Raw genomic sequence first — 21,712 nt, forward strand, 5'->3', positions numbered from 1 at the left:
ATACTATCAACATTTATAATGATACTCAGCAGGTCCATCACCTCTATGGACAGAAACAGAGTTTATGTATCACGATGTTCCTTTATCTTCCGGTTGTGAGGAAAGTTGATTGAGTTTTATTTCCTTCCACAGATACTGTCTGCCCTGTTGATTTTCTCCAGCTCTTTTTGATCTTATTTCAAATATCCAGTATCCCCACCAGCTGCCAATAATGGTTTTCTGAGGCAGATCCGGCCCCTGCAGGTACTCACGTAAGTGATGGCAGCAAGTTCCTGACGTATGTTTGAATGACCGTGCTTTCCTCTCTCAGGGTTGACTCCATTATCATATACTGTAAACTTAGTCCCCATCAGGTTAGACCTTTGGGAGTTCAAACAGACCAAAATGAAGCTGGCGCACATCAACAGGCAAATGTTTATCCACATGGTCACAAAGAGGGCAAGAGAAAGACTTTGCACAGTGACTATATTAACAATGAGAGACAAGATAAAGATTCTCTGTCTCACCTTGTTCAGCACAATTTGTAATATCTCATGCGTCATAATACATAGGACAGGATCTCGTTCCTGGAACAATTTGCGATTCACTGAAACACTGGCATCCCATGAACCTGTGCCATCTTTAAAAGGGCACTGTGCATTCAGACAGGCACTGACATTCCAACGTTGCCCTGCTCCATTGAAGGACAAAGATGGATCATGGCAGTGGAGAAGGGGAAGATAGCTAGAGGTGCTTCAATGAAGAGATATTCTCTTCCTGGATGACTGGCAGAGGAAGCCATGCCAGTAGACCTTGCCAGTCTGGTCTGGGGTTGGAACCTGGATCAGTACCATCTCCAGGGAGTGGAGAAATGGCTATAAATACAGGAAGGTTAATAACCTTCCCTGCTGTGCCATACTCTGTTCTCTACCATCTCACACTCAAACTAGTTCTGTTTCTATACACATGTTCCACAAGGCTCATGTACTTCCACTCTCCCTCTCGCCTGCAGCCCCTTCCCTCACTTGCACTCATTGACTGTTCCCTGTATGCCCTCTGTACTGCCTCCTTAGTCCCTCAGTACACTGTCTCATTTCTACCCCACCTGCACCAGCACTAACAGGGACGACACGGTGGCTCAGTGCAGGCAGTAGCACGGTAGCTCAGTGGTTAGCACTGCTGCCTCATAGCTCCAGGGATGGGGGTTTGATTCCAGCCTCGGGCGACTGTCTGTGTGGGGTTTTCACAATCTCTCTGTATCTGCATGGGTTTGCTCTTGGTGCTCCGGTTTCCTCCCACAGTCCAAAGATGTGCAGGCTAGGTGGATTGGCCATGGGAAATTGCCCGTAGTGTTCAGCGATGTGCAGATTAGGTGGATTAGCCATGGAAAATGCAGCGTATTGGGGATAGTGAAAAGGGGGTGGTCCGGGGTGGTCCTGGGTGGGATGCTCTTCAGAGGGTCAGTGTGGACTTGATGGGCTGAATGGCCTGCTTCCACACTGTAGGGATTCTATGATTCTTTAAAAGCCATGTTGCCCATTGTTGATCTCACTCATTGGCTTCTATTGCTCATTGCAAGAGAAGACAGCCTGTAAAGAGGCAGTGATAGCCTGGAGGGGTAGGGGCAATCCGTATCCTCACCCTCTATGAGGAGAAACCCCTGGCCCTCGCAATAGAGACATCCATATTCCATCAATCAGGTAAGTCCCACACTTCATTCCATTGTAACGTGCACATTAACCCCCCTTTCACTTTCAATCATTGCACACCACTTGTAACCACTGATCATGAAGCCTTATCTCTCTTTCATCTTGCATGTTCCACTTGCCAGTCTTAGATATCTACAGAAAGCACTCAGCTCCCTCAAATGCTATCTCCTCAAACTCTGGGGATGAGGGTATTGAGGCCTCAGAGGAAGCATTGCCATGGCTTCCTTCTCCACCGGCTCACATACTGACACCTCAGTGGGAACCATACATTTAGAAAGTGTGGCAACACAATCTGGTGAGTCCTTCACTACCACATCTCTACAGCTGGCCAAGGTAGAAATGACCCTGGGTAGCTGGCACTGCCAGAGACTGGGCACCTGTACAGTTCCAGGCAGGAGAGGACCTGGTGGTGTCAGTAATCAGGGACAGGAACAGCAGACAGGCATGTGGGGCAAAATGGCCCTCATAGCCCAGAGGCTGCAGCATGTTGGGTGACTGTCTGTCTCCATGGACAGGTTGGCAGCTGCCCTGGAGAGCCAGGCTCAGTAATCTTATGGTCTGCTGGAGAGGGGCACCCATCTGTCCTCCATCGCCCCAACCACTGGTCCTCAGAACTGAAGGCAGGGCAACGTGGGCAGGCGGTCAACCCAGTCTAGGTGCCCCTTCCTCACAAGGACATAGAGTGGTGCCAGGGGGCACCCAGGCGAAGGAGGAGCCACAAACAAGCCCTTCAGCACTTTCCATGCAGGACAGTCTGCCTGACCCCCCTCCAACCCTTGGAGGTTCAAGCTAAATAGAATCAGTTTGCCTGTGGCAAGGAGCCCCTCGGCATGTCTGCCTTATCTATGATGTGGAGGTGCTCGTGTTGGACTGGGGAGGACAAAGTTAAAAATCACACAACAAGCAACAGACGAAGGAGCAGCCCTCCAAAAATTAGTGCTTCCAAATAAACCTGTTGGACTATAGCCTGGTGTTGTATGATTTCTAACTCTGTCTTATCTAGAAAGGATATGGAGTTGCCGGTGTAGGACTGGGGTGTACAAAGTTAAAAATCACACAACACCAGGTTATAGTCCAAAGGTTTAATTGGAAGCACTAGCTTCCTGAGTGCTGCTCCTTCATCAGTTGGTTGTGGAGTACAGATTGTAAGACACAGTGACGATGGAGCACCGCTCTGAAATCTAGTGCTTCCAAATAAACCTGTTGGACTATAATCTGGTGTTGTGTGAGGTTTAACTTCGTACAGTCCCAACAAGCAGTTTTGAAACCCAGAGCCATTGAAGCCGCACAGAGGATCTGAATCAGGAAGACAAACCAAAAGCATCATCTCAATAAAGGACATCCGAGAGAGTAGGAGGCCAACCAAGCGCTATCTGAACAAGAGCTTCCAGTCACAGGCCTAGTCCAAGCTGAGAGAACCGACGGCAGGAACCTCAGCAACTGGACGCACCGTAAACCTGTGTTTTCTCCAGTGATGAGATGAAACTCCCGAGACCCCAAAGTTTCCAACCTAGATAACGGGGAGGGAAGGCGGGTGGTGACGGTGCACGGACCTCAAGGGCAGGAAGCCTGTAGAAAGTGTCTGTGATTGAAACTGCTGTTTAGCGTCGAATAGTACTTTAACCTCTATTTAATTTGATAGTGTATACCATCCTCTGTATAATTGTGTTAACCACTTTTTTTTTTGCATTTGCCTTTATTTCTTGTATTATACTTACCTTTCTGGAGTTAATTAAATGCAGAGATTCTTTTGCCCTGAAACTTCTATCTACTCCCTTCTTCATTTCACCTTCCCTGAATAAGTCCAGTGTCAGAACCAGGGATCTGAAGGTGATTCAAACCATCTAAAAATCAGCAAATTACTGATTGCAAACCAGAAACCCTGTCCAGAGGACCCTCGATTATCCAAAAGACACGGGTGGGGAGTATTTTGTTCGGATAATCGAATGTTCGGATAACACAATTTAGCCAAGCATCGGGACCTTGTGATCTTGCTCAGATAATCCGAAATTCGGATAATCGGTGTTTGGATAATCGAGGTTCCACTATAGTACGCAAAGATATAATGGGAGAGAGAGAGGAAGAAGAAAACTTACTGAGGGCAGTTAGGAACATGGAAAATATGAACAGGAGTAGTCCATTCAGAGCTTCAAGCCTGCTCCACCAGTCAATATAATCATGCCTGATCTTGTAACTCAGAACCCCATGCCCAGTTTTGCCCCATACACTCTCACCCCTAAGAGCTGAGTATTCAATGATTTGGCCTCAATGGCTTTCTATCACAGAGAATTCCACAGGCTCAACAGCCTCTGGGTGAAGACATTTTGCCTCATCTCAGTTTGGTGATATGGGTGAGAAATGCTTGAGCGTTACACTCAGTTCCTGGTGTTAACCTTCACTGCTTGTCAGAGTCTCTGTGAAGGCATTAAATGAATGTTCATGCTATCCAGCAATACCTCATGATCCCAGAGGGCGCAGGGATGTGCAGAGGGCAGGCGGAGCAATGTCTACACAAGGCACTGGCTCTTGGCGACACCTTTATCCCTCTGTCGTTCAGCATCTCTAATGTTTGGCTCCTTCTGTGCGCAAAGGTGGAGCTGTCAGAGAATTGGCCAGCAGTGGCAGTATCCAAGAGGTGAAACGCACAGAAAGACTCAATGGTGTAGCATGGCCAGGGATTGGTCAGCCTGGGGCCTGTGTCTTGTACAATACATGGGCCTGGGGCCAATGTTCGTTCCCTTTAAAAATCCTGTGGTCAGTGTGTTTTCTGCAGCCCCCCCCACCTCACAGGCTGTGTCATGTCCACCCCCTCCCCCCAAGTGAGCTCATAGCCATTTCCTTCCCCATTGAGCATGTGCACTATCCAGCACGATGGCTGGTGACAGTGAATGCTCCTCAGGGAGGTGGTTCCAGCCTCAGCCTGAATGTACCACTGAGTCCCCGAGCATCCACATCCCCTTCCTAAAAGCTTGTCCCACAATCACCACAGTGTTCACACCTCCCCAATACACCATCCAACCCTAGTCTATATGAGGCTGCTCCTGCTCATTCTTCCCAGCCCCTGGCATATAAGGTGACCATGCGAGCTGTTACTGTACACTGCCTCTCCACCCCCCTGCTATTTACAAATCAGGGTTCTCCTCCTGAATTACCCTTTACCCAGCCATTCTTTGCCGTATACCCCCTTTGCGAACCCTATTGTCTCCCTTCACAACTGCATTGTGCCCTTGCCTGAAGCATGCTGCCTCCCACCAGCAAGCCAAAGCGCCTGGTTGTGTGACTTCACTAATTGGCATGACATGACAAAAATGCTATAAGCTAACGGGCAGCCGCTGACTGAATGAGCTCTATGACAGTAAACGAGCAGTCTGGTCCACTCTGTGAATTGTGTGCCTTTGTCTATGCACGAAATGCTCTCACTGCAGCTTTTCAAAGATATTGGCTTGTGTGCCCTGCAATGTGAGTCTGCACTTCTAGAGTGCGCTGCCAATGATTTGCAGAAGTGTTAAGATGGTGATGATGGGTTCCCAGCTGCCACATGTCGATGTCTTTGGAGGAAGAGCACATGTGGCTGGTGCCCATTGGTTGTGCTCTCTTTATAGTTTTGTTGTAGGCATCAAGGAGGCAATTTGGACCTAGCGGTGGGCTAAATTAATCAGTTACCTGCTCTGCTTTCTATTTCGGGTTTCCCTAAGGTTGATGTTGCTTGGCAGATTTAGTCGGCTGGGAGACTGAATATTAATATCGCGGCAGCAGCGAGGTGTTTACTCGAGTGTTAACCCACATCAATTGGCATCTCACCACCGCCTACGGAGAATCTCACCACGCCACTCATGAGAAGCAGAAAAGATGATGATCTTGTCATTGAGATGGGCCTTGCTGGACTTTGTATCTGATTCTGCCACAAATCTCCCATAGCCACGTTGCTCAGACACCTATAAGATTCTCCCCATGGATTCCACAGCCTATCAGAAATCATGTGACCAAGGTGAAAAATTAGGTACAATGTGATACTAATTAGGCAATAAACAATTTGAGAAGCTCCTTTCCTACTCTCCTTTATTTTCTGTAAAGCAATCCAGTCAGTCACACCCCCTTTGTCCACCCCTAGACCTCTATAAGTCCAATTCTGTCAAGTGTCCATCCAATTTCCCTTTGGAATTATTGACCATCTCTGCTTCCTCCATCCTTAGAGGCAGCAGTTCCAGCTCTTTACCATCTCTTATCTGAAAAAAGATTCTTCCTCAAATTCCCCTTGCATTTGTTGTGGCCCCAGATCTTGCATAATCAGCTCATGGGACACATTTCTCTTTATCCAACTCACCTAATCCTGCCTCTTCTACACTGCTATCACATCTCAGACCAGATCTTCCATCCCTTTTACACTTCCATCTATATTTTAAATCATTCATTTATGGGATATGAGCATCGCTGGCTGGGCCAGCATTTTTTGCTCATCCCTAGTTGCCTTTGAGAAGTTGGTGGTGAATTTCTACTGTCCATTGTGTGGGCAGGCCCATACTGCTGTTAGCAAGGGAGGTCCAGAATTGTAAAGGGAACGTGTAGGTATATCTGCTGCACTTATCTTAGATGGAAGTAGACTTTGGAAGGTTCTTCGTCAAAAGCCGCTTGGTGAATTTTTGCAGTGCATCTTGTAGGCAGTAGACACTGCTGGGACTGTGTGTTGGTGATGGAGGGAGTGGATGTGGTGCCAATCAAGCAGGCTGCTTTGTCCTGGGTGATGTCAAGCTTCTTTAGTGTTGTTGGAACTGCACACATCCAGGCAAGTGGGGAGTATCTTACTCCTGACTTGTGCCTTGTAGATGGTTGACAGACTTTGAGGACACAGGAGGTGAGTTACTTGTAATTTCGGATTCTTAGTCTCTGAGCTATTTTTATAGCCACTGTACTTACATGGCTAGTCTAGTTCAGCTTCTGGTCAATGGTAACACCTGTTGATAGTGCATGTTCCAGTGCTAGTAACACCACTGAATATTAGGAAGTAATGGTGAGCTGCCCATTGGTAGAGATGGTCATTACCTTGCACTTTTTTCAATAAAAATGATAGTTGTAGTTGTCAACCCAAACCTGGAGATTGTCCAGGTCTTGCTGCATTGGAACTATTTCAGATATGAGAGATATCATAAATGATGCTGAACGTTGTGCAACCAATAGCAAACATGCCACTTCAGACCTTAAGATGGAGGGAAGGTGAAGGAGTATCGAAACATTCTTTTTATTTGTTTTTAGATTCCCTACAGTGTGGAAACAGGCCCTTTGGCCCAACCAGTCCACACTGACCATCCGAAGAGTAACCCACCCAGACCCATTTCCCGCTGACTAATGCACCCAAACACTACGGGCAATTTAACATGGCCAATCCACCTGACCTGCACATCTTTGGACTGTGGGAGGAAACAAGAGCCCCTGGAGGAAACCCATGCAGACACAGGGAGAATGTGCAACTCCACACAGACGGTCACCCAAGGCTGGAATCAAACCTGGGACCTTGGTGCTGTGAGGCAGTAGTGCTAACCACTGAGCCACCGTGCCGCCCAATTCCATTTTGTTTTAAATTCATAACATTTGTGGCCTTTTCATTTCTCTTATTTAAACTTTAAGTTTGCACATATGTTTAAGTTTGTCCTAATATTTATATTTACTCAGTGAAGTCATTGTCCTGGATACTTTAGAAGCATCCCGCTTTCCTACCAGGTGATGTGCTTTCCAGCACCAGGGACAGCTCCACCTGAGGGAGATGTGGATGCTGCTGCCACTCTCTTAGGTTCTCATTTTTTTCTCTCTATATTCTTTTTTTTCCATATCAATCTGTTCAGAGATGTCACCACACGCATCTAGGGTTACCGAGGAGAGCTGAGGCATTGGTTCCTGATAATTATTTCCCTGGCTTTATGTTCGGGTGGTATTTCCCACAGAAGAAAGAATATCCCCTTGAAATCCAAGAGACAATAGGTCTCCTGTGAATTTCTCAATAGTTTCCTTTGAGACTCCTGATGATGGCAATGGGTTTCCATATATATCCGTCACCCCAAGTGACCAAAGTACATTCCTGGCATAAAAAGACTTATAGATTAATAAGTATTCCTTTGGACTCAATGATAAGGACTCAATGTCCTATCACCACTGGCAAGGAAGAAAATAAAGATGATAATTGGACTATTGGAAATAAGTGTTCCAAAATATAGTGACAATACTCTGTTCAAGATCTGAGATTCAGTGCATGGTTTACTCCTGTTCTTATATTTCAATCTTTATGGTAATAGTTCTGTTTTAACTGTTTCTTGAGCTATTGCCAATGACTACGATGATTGGTGTTTGGCACTGATGAGCTATAATAGAGAAAATAAGTCAAAATGTATAATCTCGAATGTCAACAAGCCAGCATATTCTGAGACGTGATGCCCTGCAGAGCTGCTGAACAGAACGGTCGAAGGAATCTCTTCAGACTGCCTCATGCAACATATAGAAGCTGGCTGAGGGTGGATTTAAGGTGTGGAATATGTCATATACATTCCTATTCACTTGATACAAGAGGCTGCAGCCCAGAGAGGAGACTGAACAGATGGGAAGTGGGTCTTTCAGCCAGTGGGCATCTTCACAATATACACCAGGAAAGGCCTGGGGTTCCAGGTTCAAACTGAGCTGAGAGTACCACCCCTCACCACCCCCCATCCCCAAATCAGCAAGACAGGATCATTTGGGTTTGTAATTAGCTTTGGGCTGGAGAATTTTAGTCAATGCTCCCACAGAGAAAGACTTCAATACATTGAGTTTACTAGGATTTGGAAACCACATGCTTTAGTTAAAAATCAGCAGGTGTAGAAATTATTCTTGGGAGGAAGTGCAATGTAGACAGTATTGATCAAAAACTCTCCAAACTCCATCAATCATCAGTTTTATCAACTCTTGTGTATAACAGGCAATTGATCACTACCTGCAGGGCTTGATGATCACATCGCAAATATTGTGGTCAGTTTTGGTCTTCTTATCTAAGGGAGAATGTAAATTCAGTGGAAATGGTTTGGGGGAGGGTTACAAATTAATTCCTGGGTTTAATGAGTTCCTCAGTATTTGAGGATAGCTTGGACAGTTTGGACTTGTTTCCAAATTAGTTTAGAAGTGTGAGGGGTGTACAATATCCTGAATGGCCTTGGCAAGGTGGACATGGCAATGATTTTTCCTCTTGTGGGTGAGGAGATAGTGTTTTAAATCAGGAATTAGTCCTTTCAGACTGAGATGAGGAAAACACCTTTTTATCTTTCAGAGGGTTGTGTGGCTTTCGAAGTATTTCCCTCAGAAGGCAATGGAGGCAGGTTCATTTTTTAAGGCAGTGAAAGATTTTTGTTGGTCAGGGGAATCAAAGCTTACTGGGCCCAGATGGAAACATTGAATTGGAAACACAAATGGATCAGCTGTGATTTGTGAGAATGGTGGATCAGGCTCAAGGGGCAGAATGGTCAACACAAAACCCGATCTACATTCTGCAATCCAGAGGCAATGCTGCACGAGTAGGTAGGCTGCAGAATACAACCACATGATGGTATCACATCAGATGGGGGTTGTGAATAGGGAGTAACAGTAGGGATGAGCAAATGGGAGTCAGCACAACCTGAGCTTTCCAATGAAGTTTTCTCCCCCTCGGGACAGGTCTGTTGGATCAATTGAAATGAGGTAGTTGGATGTCTTGCTCCTTTTCCGTTTCCTCCCAGCCAACAAGAAAACCTGGGACAAGAGAGACAGACGTATTTAGACAGCAGTTAATACCCTGAGGAGATAATTGTGTAGCGTCTGCATTGACATTCCAAACAGACATCAGGTCAATCCAGACTGGCCTATACTACAGCACAGGGAACAGCATGTTTCCAATTGTGGACAGATATAAAATAAGCTCGAGGGTTGTATACTGTGATCAAATGAATAATCTCCGTTGTCATTATGTGTCTGTGTGTTAATGTCTTTTTATATATGAATGTGTTTGTGGCTATCCTGATAACCCGACTGACAGAGCTCCTAACTCCAGGGTGCAATTCCTACAGTTACTGACACTCCCTATTCTCTGATAACTTTAAAAAGTAACTCAGTGAAATAAAGGAACTTTCTACAACTTTGTTTCTGCTGGGGTTTGAATGATAATAAACAGCGCCCACATTGCAATTCCGTGCCACACTAATATTGCTGGGTGAAGAGAAATCCATTGATGTACATTGAATATTATCTGATAAATCACACACAGTACTCCACTGTTCTCACAGAAGATATCTACATGTACCCTTCCCCCATCCCTTTGGGGGAATAACTAAGGATGGACTGACAACATGTGGAGCTCTGTGCTGACGCTGACAGTGTGTGGAGCTCCGTGCTGAGACCGACACTGTGTGGAGCTCTATGCTGAGATGCCAGCATGTGGAGCTCCATGCTCAGACCAAAAGTGTGTGGAGCTCCATGCTGAAACTGACACTGTGTGGAGCTCTATGCTGAGACAACAGCATATGGAGCTCCATGCTCAGACCAACAGTGTGTGGAGCTCAATGCTGAGACTGACAGCATGTGGAGCTCTGCATTCAGACTGACAGTGTGTGGAGCTCTGTGCTCAGACCGACAGTGTGTGGAGCTCCGTGCTCAGACCGACAGCATGTGGAGCTCCTTGCTCAGACCGACAGTGTGTGGAGCTCCGCACTGAGACTGACAGCATGTAGAGCTCCACGCTGAGACTGACAGCATGTGGAGCTCCACGCTGAGACTGACTGCATGTGGAGCTGTATGCTGAATAGAGTGAGTAGGAGGTGAACAGATAGGGTTAGTGGGAGGTATCCTTTTTCTAGGATGTGGGATTTCCAGATTGGGGGCATGTTTTTAAGGTGAGAGGAGAGATTTAAAAAGACAGTAGCAAATGTCTTACACAGAGGGTAGTTCACATGTAGAATGAACTTCCAAAGGAAATAATGGATGTGGGCATGGTTACAACATTTAAAAAAACATTTAGATAAGTACTTGAATAAGAAATGTGTGGAAGGATATGGACCAGGAGCAAGCAGGTGGAACTAGTTTTGATAGGGATTACAGTTGGCATGGACTGGTTGTACTGAAGAGTCCGTTCCTGTGCTGTATGACTCTATGACTCTAAGAGGGAGTCCATAAATATTGTGTATTGGAACTTTCAAGAGGTATTTAATAAGTTTAATGGGATGCTATCTTTTATTGTGAGAGGAATTGAACATTAAAGTAAGGATGTTATGAATCAGATATAGATGGTGCCTCAAATATTGTGTCTAATTTTGGTCTCCTTATTTAGAAGATAGAATCCCTACAGAGTGAAAACAGGCCCTTCGGCCCAACAAGTCCACGCTGACTCTCTGAAGAGTAACCCACCCAGACCCATTCCTCTATATTTACCCTTGACTAATGCCCTTAACCTGCACATCCCTGAACACTGTGGGCAATTCAGCATGGGCAATTCACCTAACCTGCACATCATTGGACTGTGGGAAGAAACCCACACAGACACAGGGACAATGTGCAAACTCCATCCAGACAGTGGCCCGAGGCTGAGATTGAACCTGGGTACCTGGTGCTGTGAGGCAACAGTGTTAACCACTGAGTTACTGTGCCACCCCATTTACAGAGAGATGTAAATGGAGGCATTTTGGAGGGAATTTTCCAGATTGCCTCCTTGATTGAGTGAATTGTCTCTGGGGGACAGGAGCACAGGCTGGGCTTATCTCCACTGGGGGTTAGAAGAATGAGAGTTGGTTGATTGAAGCGCATAAGGTTCTGAATGGTGTTGACCAAGTGACAGGGATGAGAAGTCTTTTCTCTCTCAGTGAGATGTGTGATTTTGAAACATCAGAAATCGGCAGAGGTAGGGTCTTTGAACTTCTTTCAAACTGAGGTGGATGTGGGAAATGTTAGGTAGTGGAAACAAATGTTACTGGGTTAAGTAGGAGCTTGGGATTCATTAAAATAAAACAATTAGTCATGATCTTGCGGAATGGTGGATCAGACTTGTGGGGCTGAATGGCCTAATTCCAGTTCTATTTCAGGAGATTGTGAAGAAGGTTACTGTGGAAAATCTTAACATGGATTGAGGGTTGGAGAAAGGATCGAAAAGATAGAGCCGGGATAAGTGGGTCAGTTTTGGCTTGGCACGACTGCTGCATGGATCTTCCCCTGCCACCACAGGAACTACAAAACCTGCACCCACACCTCCCTACCCACCTCCATCCAAGGCCCTAAAGGAGCCTTCCACATCTATCAAAGTTTCACCTGCACATCCACCAATATCATTATTGTATCCGTTGCTCCCAATGTGGTCTCCTCAACATTGGAGAGACTGGACGCCTCCTAGCAGAGCGCTTCAGGGAACATCTCTGGGACACCCGCACCAATCAACCCCACCGCCCCGTGGCCCAACATTTCAACTCCCTCTCTCACTTTGCCGAGGACATGGAGGTCCTGGGCCTCCTTCATAGCCGCTCCCTCACCACCAGACTCCTGGAGGAAGAACGCCTCATCTTCCGCCTCGGAACACTTCAACCCCAGGGCATCAATATGGACTTCAACAGTTTCCTCATTTGCCCTTCCCCCACCTCACCCTAGTTCCAAACTTCCAGCTCAGCACTGTCCCCTTGACTTGTCCTACCTGCCTATCTTCTTTTCCACCTATCCACTCCACCCTCCTCCCTGACCTATCACCTTCATCCCCTCCCCCACTCACCTATTGTACTCTATGCTACTTTCTCCCCACCCCCATCCTCCTCTAGCATATCTCTCCACGCTTCAGGGTCTCTGCCTGTGTTCCTGATGAAGGGCTTTTGCCCGAAACGTCAATTTTACTGCTCCTCGGATGCTGCCTGAACTGCTGTGCTCTTCCAACACCACTAATCCAGATGCTGCATGGATCTCAGCAGCAGAGCTGACATCAATTTGTCAACGAAGAGAGAATAGAACATTTCTGTGACTATACTAAGCTAGGTTAGAAAGTAAACTGTGAGCAGGACAGAATGACACTTCTAAGGGTTGTAGACAGAATAAATGAGTGATCCAGAACACGGCAGTTTGAGTACAATGTGGGGAAATGTGAGATTTTGGATGGAGAGAAAGGAAGATAGATTATTTTGAAATGGTGAGAGACTGGGATATGATGGTATGGAGCTTGGATGTCATTGTATATGAATGACAGGAATGTAACATGCAACTACGTAAGTGGGTTAGGGAAGCAAATGGCATGTTAGTCTTTATTACAAAGGAATGGGAATAAAGAAGTGACAAAGTCTTACTGCAATTGTACAGGACAGTGGTAAAATTAGTAACCCAGTAGGGAAAAGCAGCAAGACTTGCAAATTGCACATACTGGCCTGACTAGTGTTGCCAACTTCAAAATTGTGCTCCAGTGTAACCTATCGGTTCATTTCCATTGTTACCACATTCTTATGGTTTATCTCTCCTCCAGGAGTAAGTTACTGTGTACAGTCTGATCGCCCAATCAAGCAATGAACATAGGCAAAAATGAGGACTGCAGATGCTGGAAATCAGAGTCTAGATTAGAGTGGTGCTGGAAAAGCACAGCAGGTTAGGCAGCATCCGAGGAGCAGGAAATTCGACGTTTCGGGCAGGAGCCCTTCATCAAGGATGAACACACTTAACTTGGAAGAAGTGTAAGGAAGACTCATCAAAATGATTCTTCGGAGAAGGGGATTATCCTATAAGGAGTGTTTGAGTAAACAAGGATGGCATTCCCTACCTAATCAGAAGAGCTCTAATTGAAATGTATAAAATTCCCAAGGATCGTGATAACTCAAATCCTGTCAGAATATTTTCCTGGTGAAGGGACCTAGAACTGTGATGTCCAATACACTAATTACCTGTCACATGCGGCAAAATGCCTAGAGATGTGGTAAATCAATGCTGTTCACTGTTAACATTGTGTTATAGTTGCAATCATAGATGTAGTTATGGATATCCCATGCTGGACAGTTAATACTCATCTGTCCCTAAAGGAGCAAGGGTAAGGCAAACGCATCAATATTAGACAGAATTTACAGATTGATCAGGCCACATCTGTGTTTATCAGTTGTTCAGTTGTTAGCTGGTTTTCAGTTGTTAGCTTCCTTGTTAATTGAATACATGTTCAATGAAACAAGAAAACTAATTGGAAGACAAGTTGGGGGGTGGGGGTGGTGGTCACAATCAGATCAGAACCAGAAATGTTCCTCACACTTCATAAAAGGACAGGCAGAGCTAAGATCCAGACTGCTGCCCACTGCAACACCTTTGATTTGGAGCAAGTGAGATGTGTTGAAGAGGAAGTTGTTTAGTAGGAGAATGGAGGAGCGTGGGGCTGAATAGAAACCAATTGGGTCTCTATTCAAGAGAAAGGTTATGAACCCTGAAACTGTCCCGGTGGGAGGATGGAGGTATTGGATATCTGTGATAAGGGGAGATGGATAAGACCAAGAAATTGGAAACTGCTAAAATGAGAGATGACATCAGAAGAGTCATGGATATAGGAGGGCAGAGACTGAATAAAAGGACAAAAGTAGAGGCAAGATAGGAAGGAACCAGGTCAATCAATCTGAAACGAAAAGTCCCCAGAGGATATTGTGGACTTTGTAAATGAGATAGAAGTGAGGGTCTTTATAATTGGCTGACAATGAAGAAGGAAGCAAATTAAAATGTTAATGCTGTTTCTCTTCACTCAGATGCTGCTTGACTTGTGGAGTATTTCCAGCATTTTCTGTTTTTATTTCAGATCTTCAACATCTGCAGAATTCTGCTTTTGGAATTAATCATCATTGCAACCTTCTCCATCCCTGTTCTCTCCCTGGGATGCACTCAGATCTGGAAAGGCATACTGTGAAGTGGTTTGACAGCAGGGCCCGCATTTGGAAGGAGAGTGGCCCATTTCATCTTGCAATGTTCCTGTAGTATTGTGGGATGGGATGTTAACTGAAGAATAGAGTTTTGTTTACCTGAAATTGGCAACTTTGTCAAACATTTGTGTTGAGTAAGTTGCATACAGCACCACAGGACTGCCAGTAAAGGTTCAAATACACAATTTTCCTAAGATTGTATAGCAATATCCAAATGCAAATAGCCTTCATCTCAATAGTTCTGTTGAAACAAGCAATTGAAATGATATCTTTTTAAAAATCATGAGCTGTGGGTATCATTAGCAAAGGCAGTATTAGTTGCTCATCTCTAATTGCCCTCAAACTAAGTGGCTTTGTAGGTCTTTTGTGCGGAAGTTAGGAATGAATGACACGAGAATGGCCTGGAGTTACTTGTAGGTCAGACCCGGTAAAGATAGCAGATTCTTCCTCAAAGGATCTTGGTGAACCAGATGGGGTTTTACAATGACTGATCATTGTTTCATGCTTGATACCAAGATTAACTTTATATTCCAGATATGTCATTTGGATCCAAGGTTGCTTGAAGCTACTAAAGCATTAACCTAGGTTTCTCGTATAGTTACATTATCACTGCACCACTGTCTCACCCCATAGCTACAAATAGGGTTAAAGGAACAATCTGCATTAGGCTGAGAAGAAGCTAAAGGTCAATAGAATGTTCAGATGCTGGGTTCAGAAATGTCTCGTAATACAATATAAAAGGCATGAGTCAAAGCACTGAAGGCAAAACGTAAAGATTTTTCAATTCTTTCCCTCCAAAGTTTCCTAATATATCAATTCTGATAAAATACAAAGTTAACTCTTGAACAAATTTGAATTTCTTAAAAAATAAATTGAAGCATATTGTCAGAAGGGAACACTTCAATTAACAGATTGTCACCACCCGATGACAGTATGTGGAGCAGACTTGCCTTGTGGAGTAGTTAGGTTATGAAACCTTTTTGAAGTTGTTCACCTGGCTGTTTCATTGAGTTTGTTGGTCTTGAGTGCATAGGATTTCAATTTAATAACCTAGTTCCAAAAGCTTGTGCTGTTGATTTATTGACATCGCAGGCATTTTGTGCCATGAGCCAACATTGGGACCACATTGACATCTGGCAAATATCAAAATCCTGTTGATCAGGACCAATGTAGAATCAGACTAAAGGCTTGGCTGTTGAGGACTGTGATAAAGAGACATTTCTTCATTTGGATTGCTGTGAATCTTTGGAATTGTCTATCCCAGTGGATTGTGGACTCTTAGTCGTTGAATATATTAAAGACAGATAGATGGATCTTTGCTTATGAAGAAAATTCAGAAATATGGAGTTAAAAATCACACAACACCAGGTTATAGCCCAACAGGTTTAATTGGAAGCACTAGCTTTCGGAGCGCTGCTGCTTCATCAGGTGGTTGTGGCGGATACGATTGTAAGGCACAGAATTTATAGCAAACATTTACAGTGTGATGTAACTGAAATTATACATTGAAAAATACCTTGATTGTTTGTTGAGTCTTTCATCTGTTCGAATACCATGACAGTTTCACTTCTTTCATGTGTAAATCACAAAACTTTTTTTTAAAAGTTGCATTCTCAGATTAACTGTAACAGTTGGTGTTGGCTAGACAATATGTTGAAGGTGTTAGCCTCCTGTGTTCTCTGTCTATGCCATGATGTTTAGATTGATTCTAATCTAGAAAGTGAGATAACAGAGATTTGCATGAATTCATGCAGGTTTTGAGCTAAGTACAACGTAACTCTGAAAGTACAAATTCACCCCACAAAAGTATATGTATATGTGTGCATGTGTGTGTGTGTGTGTATGTGTGTGTGTCGTTCTGTCTGTCTGGGTTGGGGGGTTGTGAGACTCAGCAGACAATCAAGGTATTTTTCAATGTATAATTTCAGTTACATCACACTGTAAACTTTTGCTATAAATTCTCTGTCTTGCAATTGCGTCCTCCACAACCACCTGATGAAGGAGCAGCACTCAAAAAGCTAGTGCTTCCAATTAAACCTGTTGGACTATAACCTGGCGTGATTTTTAACTTTGTACACCCAAGTCCAACACCGGCATCTCCAAATCAGAAATATGGAGATTGTACTGGAAAATCGAGTTAAGGTGGATGATCAGCTATGACCTCATAAATGGTGGAGCAGATTCAAAGGGTCAATTAGTGTACTGTGTTCCAATTTCTTATGTTCCTAAGAGGCTTAGTGTGTCGAGCTCCTGTGCTGAGGTCCCAAATGGGATTCTGTGCTGAAGCTTTGGCTGCAACTTTGTGAGTCTGCACAGAGCGCTGTGCTGAAGCTTTGTACAGGAGCTCTGTGCTGGAGCTCTATGGTGAGACTCTGCGCTGGAGCTCATTTGGAGCTCCATGATGGAGCTCTGTGCTGGAGCATTGTGCTGAGGTTCATTTGGAGCTCTGTGCTGAGGCCGTGTAATGAGGTTCATTGGGAACTCTGTGCTGGGGCCGTGTAATGAGGTTCATTGGGAACTCTGTGCTGAGGCTCTTTGCTGACTGTATGGACTGTATTAATGTTCATGGTTGCTCCATTTATAATTGATATTTTGAAAGCTGATCTTTTGTAGACAATTGGAACAATGACTAGTTCCTCTGGCCAGTTTCACTACCAACAAGTGGAAAACAACATCATTGCTGTTTAAAACCTTGTCTGACTGTAAACTGTTCCTCACTTGCCTAGTATCGTTCCCTTTCAAGCATCTTCTGTTTTAACTATGAAGGTGGACATCAATCTTGCTAAGGATAGTGATAGTTCATTCAGAGAAATTCCTGAGGTCAACTCTCAGGTAAAAGCTGAGCCCCAGTCCTATACAAACCAAACCTGAGGGTTCACCTCGAACGACAGCAGCTAAAGGAATTTAGCTATTTTCTCAGTAGACTTGCTCTACCTTTTTACTCTCATCTGTGTCCAGGTGTAGGTAATAGGTTGGATAAAGGCCTCGGTCCATGCCTTTCTTGTCTCTTGTGACTCTGCATTTTATTGTCACGCCTTGCGCTGCAGGTGTCAAGACAAACTTCTCCAGGTCATTAATCTCTACGATGGGTGACTCTGCCCGAGATATGACACTGTCCTAGGAACAAACAGAAAATGGGGAATTATCTGCTGCATGCTGGATATTGATTCACCCCTCTCTCTATCCTGCTGTGGGAGACACATCCTTCTTCCATTTTCAGTTGAGCTATCACTGGATGCTCCAGTACACCTTACCCTCAATCCAAATGGGAGTATTAACATCACAGTTCATGAACAACACTAATGACGGTTTTTTGTGTAATCTCTTAAGATTATTGGCTAGTCAGGATTGATGGTGGGAATGTTAACTTATAGCTGGATTTTGCAGTAACCAATCTCATTTGAAGCAGCAGCCATTATAAATGACAAGTCTCATTAACAAGCCATGGCTGACTTTGAGACCAGGGGGATGATACGAAACAATGTACAGTCAAACAGTCTGGAGGCCTTTTGCTTGGTGCTAGGTAGGAGTGGAGTAAGGGCTTCTGGAATAATCGGTGGTTTAGGAATGAGTCTATCGAGTTAGAGAAGCCTACAGGTTCCTCATTGTGCACAGAGGAACACTGTGAGACATGCTTAAACCCAGGAGGACAAGGGTTTAAATTTACCCTTTGGGGTTTTGACCAGATGTTTGCTGCTGGGGTGGCCACGCTGCTGACTGGCCGGTTAGGATGTCTTTGGGATCCTAAGATTCTGCTTCACATTAATCTACAAGATGATTCAGGATACCCACATTTCTAAAAGTAAACAGGAATCTTGAAAACGCAATGGTTTGGGAACTCTAACTTTGTATCCTTCTTTCCCAATTCTGACTGGGTGTGAGGATCTAAAATTTCTCAACAAGATGATTGCAACTGACACATTGGTATTATCCACCAGTCTACTTCCATTTTCTTAGGGATGAGGTGTGTTGGGTTCCCAAGTTGATGGATGATGTTGGAGGTATACATTTAACAGACAATGCAACCAGCATATGGCTAGGGCCAAAACCCTCATGGTCATCTCAATCCCTGTCCTATCTCAATGCCTATCTCCTTATTGATGACTTGTGAGACTTGCAGAGACCAATCATTTCTATCACTTCTGGTGGATAAAGCCTTAAGAGGAAGTCATGTGTCAAAAAAAAATCTTATTACATTCATTGTCATCAAAACTTGTTCAAAGCAAGATTGTTAATGGCCTCTTCTGTCGTCATTCCCAGTCTTAGACTGTCACACTTACTCCATTACTCTGGAATTAACGAGAGGCAGTGGTAATGTCTGCAGACTGGTGTTCCATAGGCTCAGGCTAATGCTTTACTCACACAGGTTCAAATCCTGTTCCTACAACTGGTAGAATTTAAACACAATTAATAAACCTGGAATTAAAAGCTGGTCTCAGTAATGGTGACTATGAAGCTACCATTGTTTGTTGTAGAAACCCATCTGTTTCACCAATGGAAGGAAACGTGTCACGTTTAGTTGGCCCAGATCTGAGTCCAGACCCATTTAACTGCCCTCTGAAATGGTTTAGCAAGGTCAAGGGTAATTAGGGATGGGCAACAGGTAATGCCCGCATGCCGGCCAATAATTTTAAAAACTGCACCTTCTATCCATTGGTCGGTCTCAGTTTCCCCGACTATTAATGAACCTGTAGTTTTCCAGTTGGTAGGAGGTTAACTGAACAAGGGATGGTTCAACAGGATCATGAAATATTTCACCAAGGAGTAAACTTACATTGTTCGACCTTTTCTTTGAAGCTTTGCCCTTTTTGTTGCTGTTCCTTTGTGTGCTCGACTCATCCTCATCGTTGGATCCTATGAAATTGAGAGAGACATGGTCACAGGCTGACAATCTATCACAAGCCAATGTTGTGGTGGGTATCAGGGACTCCGTACTTTATACCAAAGTGAAATACTGCGGTTGCTGGAAGTCTGAAGTAAAAGGACAATTCCATTTTTGCTAAGCTTTCCTTATCCCTTAGGCAAGGAATTCTCAATATAGCAATGTAGGCCTTCTACTGAAAAGAGTCATGATTTTAAAAGCTAAAGTAATGCAAATAAAAATTAATTCATAGCATGCAAAGTAATGCTACAACCATCAGTCCCAAAGACTGCTCAGTATACCTCAGATAACCCAGGAAGGGTAAGGCATCTCAAGAAGTTTGATTAACAGGTAAAGATCACCATTTTATGCTGTGACTATGTAGCAATAATAGGAGTGGTGTTAGACACTAACATGATCTCCCTTGTCATCATGTCAAAAAGACCTTGTTTTTCACTAACTCCAGGTTATTATTCCAGCAAGATAACTCATTGCTTTGGATACGTAGTTACCACTTGAATTGATATTCAATATTTTGCCTGTGGTTCTGATTGTCAGCAACTGGCCTAGACTTCTTTGAAAGCCAAAATCAGTGAACCAACTGGAAGTGCGGCAGCAGAAAAGGAGGAAAGCCAACAGCTTCAAGTTGATAAAGATTGTGGTGCTGGAGAGAGCATGCCAGGTCAGGCAGCATCCCAAGAGCAGGAGGGTCAATATTTCAGGCAGAACCTTTCAAGTTCTCGTCCAACTCATACGCCAAGTCACTCCTACTTGGAACTACGTTGGATGAACAGCTAAAGTTGCAACACTGTTCCTTTGGACAATATCTCGTCAGCAGCATTGTGGGTGAACTTGTAGAATGTGGATTGCGGTGACACAAGAAGGAAACCCATTTAGAATCTTCTCAAGTGCAATTAGGGATGGGCAATAAATGCTGACCTATCCAGTAATGCATACCAGGGAATGCATCAAAAAGAAAATATTCTGAAGGATATTGGGCATTGCATTATCAGATGCACTGTATCAGAATAAGTGTGATGGCATTCTTATCATCCTTCAGTCTTGATATGGAAATGTTCCCATTGTTGTAGCCACTACCTCCTCCTGGGATAGCCCATAACTATATTCATACACTGCTGGAATTCAAGCAATGATTCAACTTAGGTCCATCATTCAACTCAGGGTCTCTGCACTAAATGTGAAAGGAGAGCCACCATAGTGCCAGACCACCACATGGTTTCCCCCTCACTAGAGAGAGAGATGACTGGTGCTAGTTTAAACTGAGGGTCACCATGCCTCAGGCAAGGAGAATGGTGGAGAAGGCAGGACTTTCCTGGTGATCTCAGCACTAATTGGAGACAGAATAACATTGCAGGGACCAGGACAAAACAAAATGTCAGGGGCATGAAACGGTGATTCACATCCTGTGCAATCTCAGAGAGCCTGCAGCTTCTCACATGCTGACCTGGCAATGGAATGGACAGCAACTGTGAAATGTGTGGTGATAGTATTTCCAAGGCAGGGACACATCTATCTGACCTTTGGTGAAGGAGAGCAGGAACTTTGCAGAAACGATGCAAAGCAACATTTTCTCAGGATTTGTTCTTGGATCTTATCTTGGGAGATGTGCGAATCTTGGTGAAGATCCTCCTGGACAATGGTTTTCACTCTCTTACACATGATTGCCAATGGGATGTCACTTTATGTCAGCTCCAATCCTGTTAACCATCTTTCCCATGTGAGTGCAGCTCCCTGACCACTGATCAATTACTTCTCCGCTTAAGACATCAAAAGTAAATTGAATTATGCCCTGACCGGACCACACAAAATCTGATGATTCATCCAGCGCTGGGTGCAGGAACCTTGGATTTAGCAAACGTAGCAGCATCAGCACTGAGAGCAATTAACTCTGTTTGAACATCATTCAAATCTGGGGACTGTTGTGTATCGAGAATGTCATTGTGCATTTTATCCACTTGAGGCTACCATGTGTACATGTACCAGCAGAAGGAGTCTGCTAGGAAAAGGTCATAAGAGATCCATGATTAACAGCTTGTGCTTTTTTGATTCTAAATAGAGTCATAGAGATGTACAGCATGGAAACAGACACTTTGGTCCAACCCGTCCATGCCGACCAGATATCCCAACCCAATCTAGTCCCACCTGCCAGCACCTGGCCCATATCCCTCCAAACCCTTCCTATTCATTTACCCATCCAAATGCCTCTTAAATGTTGCAATTGTACCAGCCTCCACCACTTCCTTTGGCAGCTC

The 21,712-nt window shown here is 44.4% G+C and overlaps 1 protein-coding gene across 1 annotated transcript in view; it reads right to left on the reverse strand.

Moving 5' to 3' along the window:
* Positions 1–21,712, reverse strand: part of LOC122562946 (tubby protein homolog) — a 130,118-nt gene that overhangs the window by 21,413 nt on the left and 86,993 nt on the right. Inside the window, exons 8-11 of the mRNA XM_043716247.1 lie at positions 19,353–19,432; positions 17,513–17,695; positions 9,319–9,431; positions 252–360 (exon numbers count right to left, since the gene is read on the reverse strand). Coding sequence (XP_043572182.1) covers positions 252–360; positions 9,319–9,431; positions 17,513–17,695; positions 19,353–19,432 — 485 coding nt within the window. The remainder of the gene's footprint in view (positions 1–251; positions 361–9,318; positions 9,432–17,512; positions 17,696–19,352; positions 19,433–21,712) is intronic.

Source organism: Chiloscyllium plagiosum, chromosome 26 (assembly GCF_004010195.1).
Source record: "Chiloscyllium plagiosum isolate BGI_BamShark_2017 chromosome 26, ASM401019v2, whole genome shotgun sequence".
Classification (NCBI taxonomy): domain Eukaryota; kingdom Metazoa; phylum Chordata; class Chondrichthyes; order Orectolobiformes; family Hemiscylliidae; genus Chiloscyllium; species Chiloscyllium plagiosum.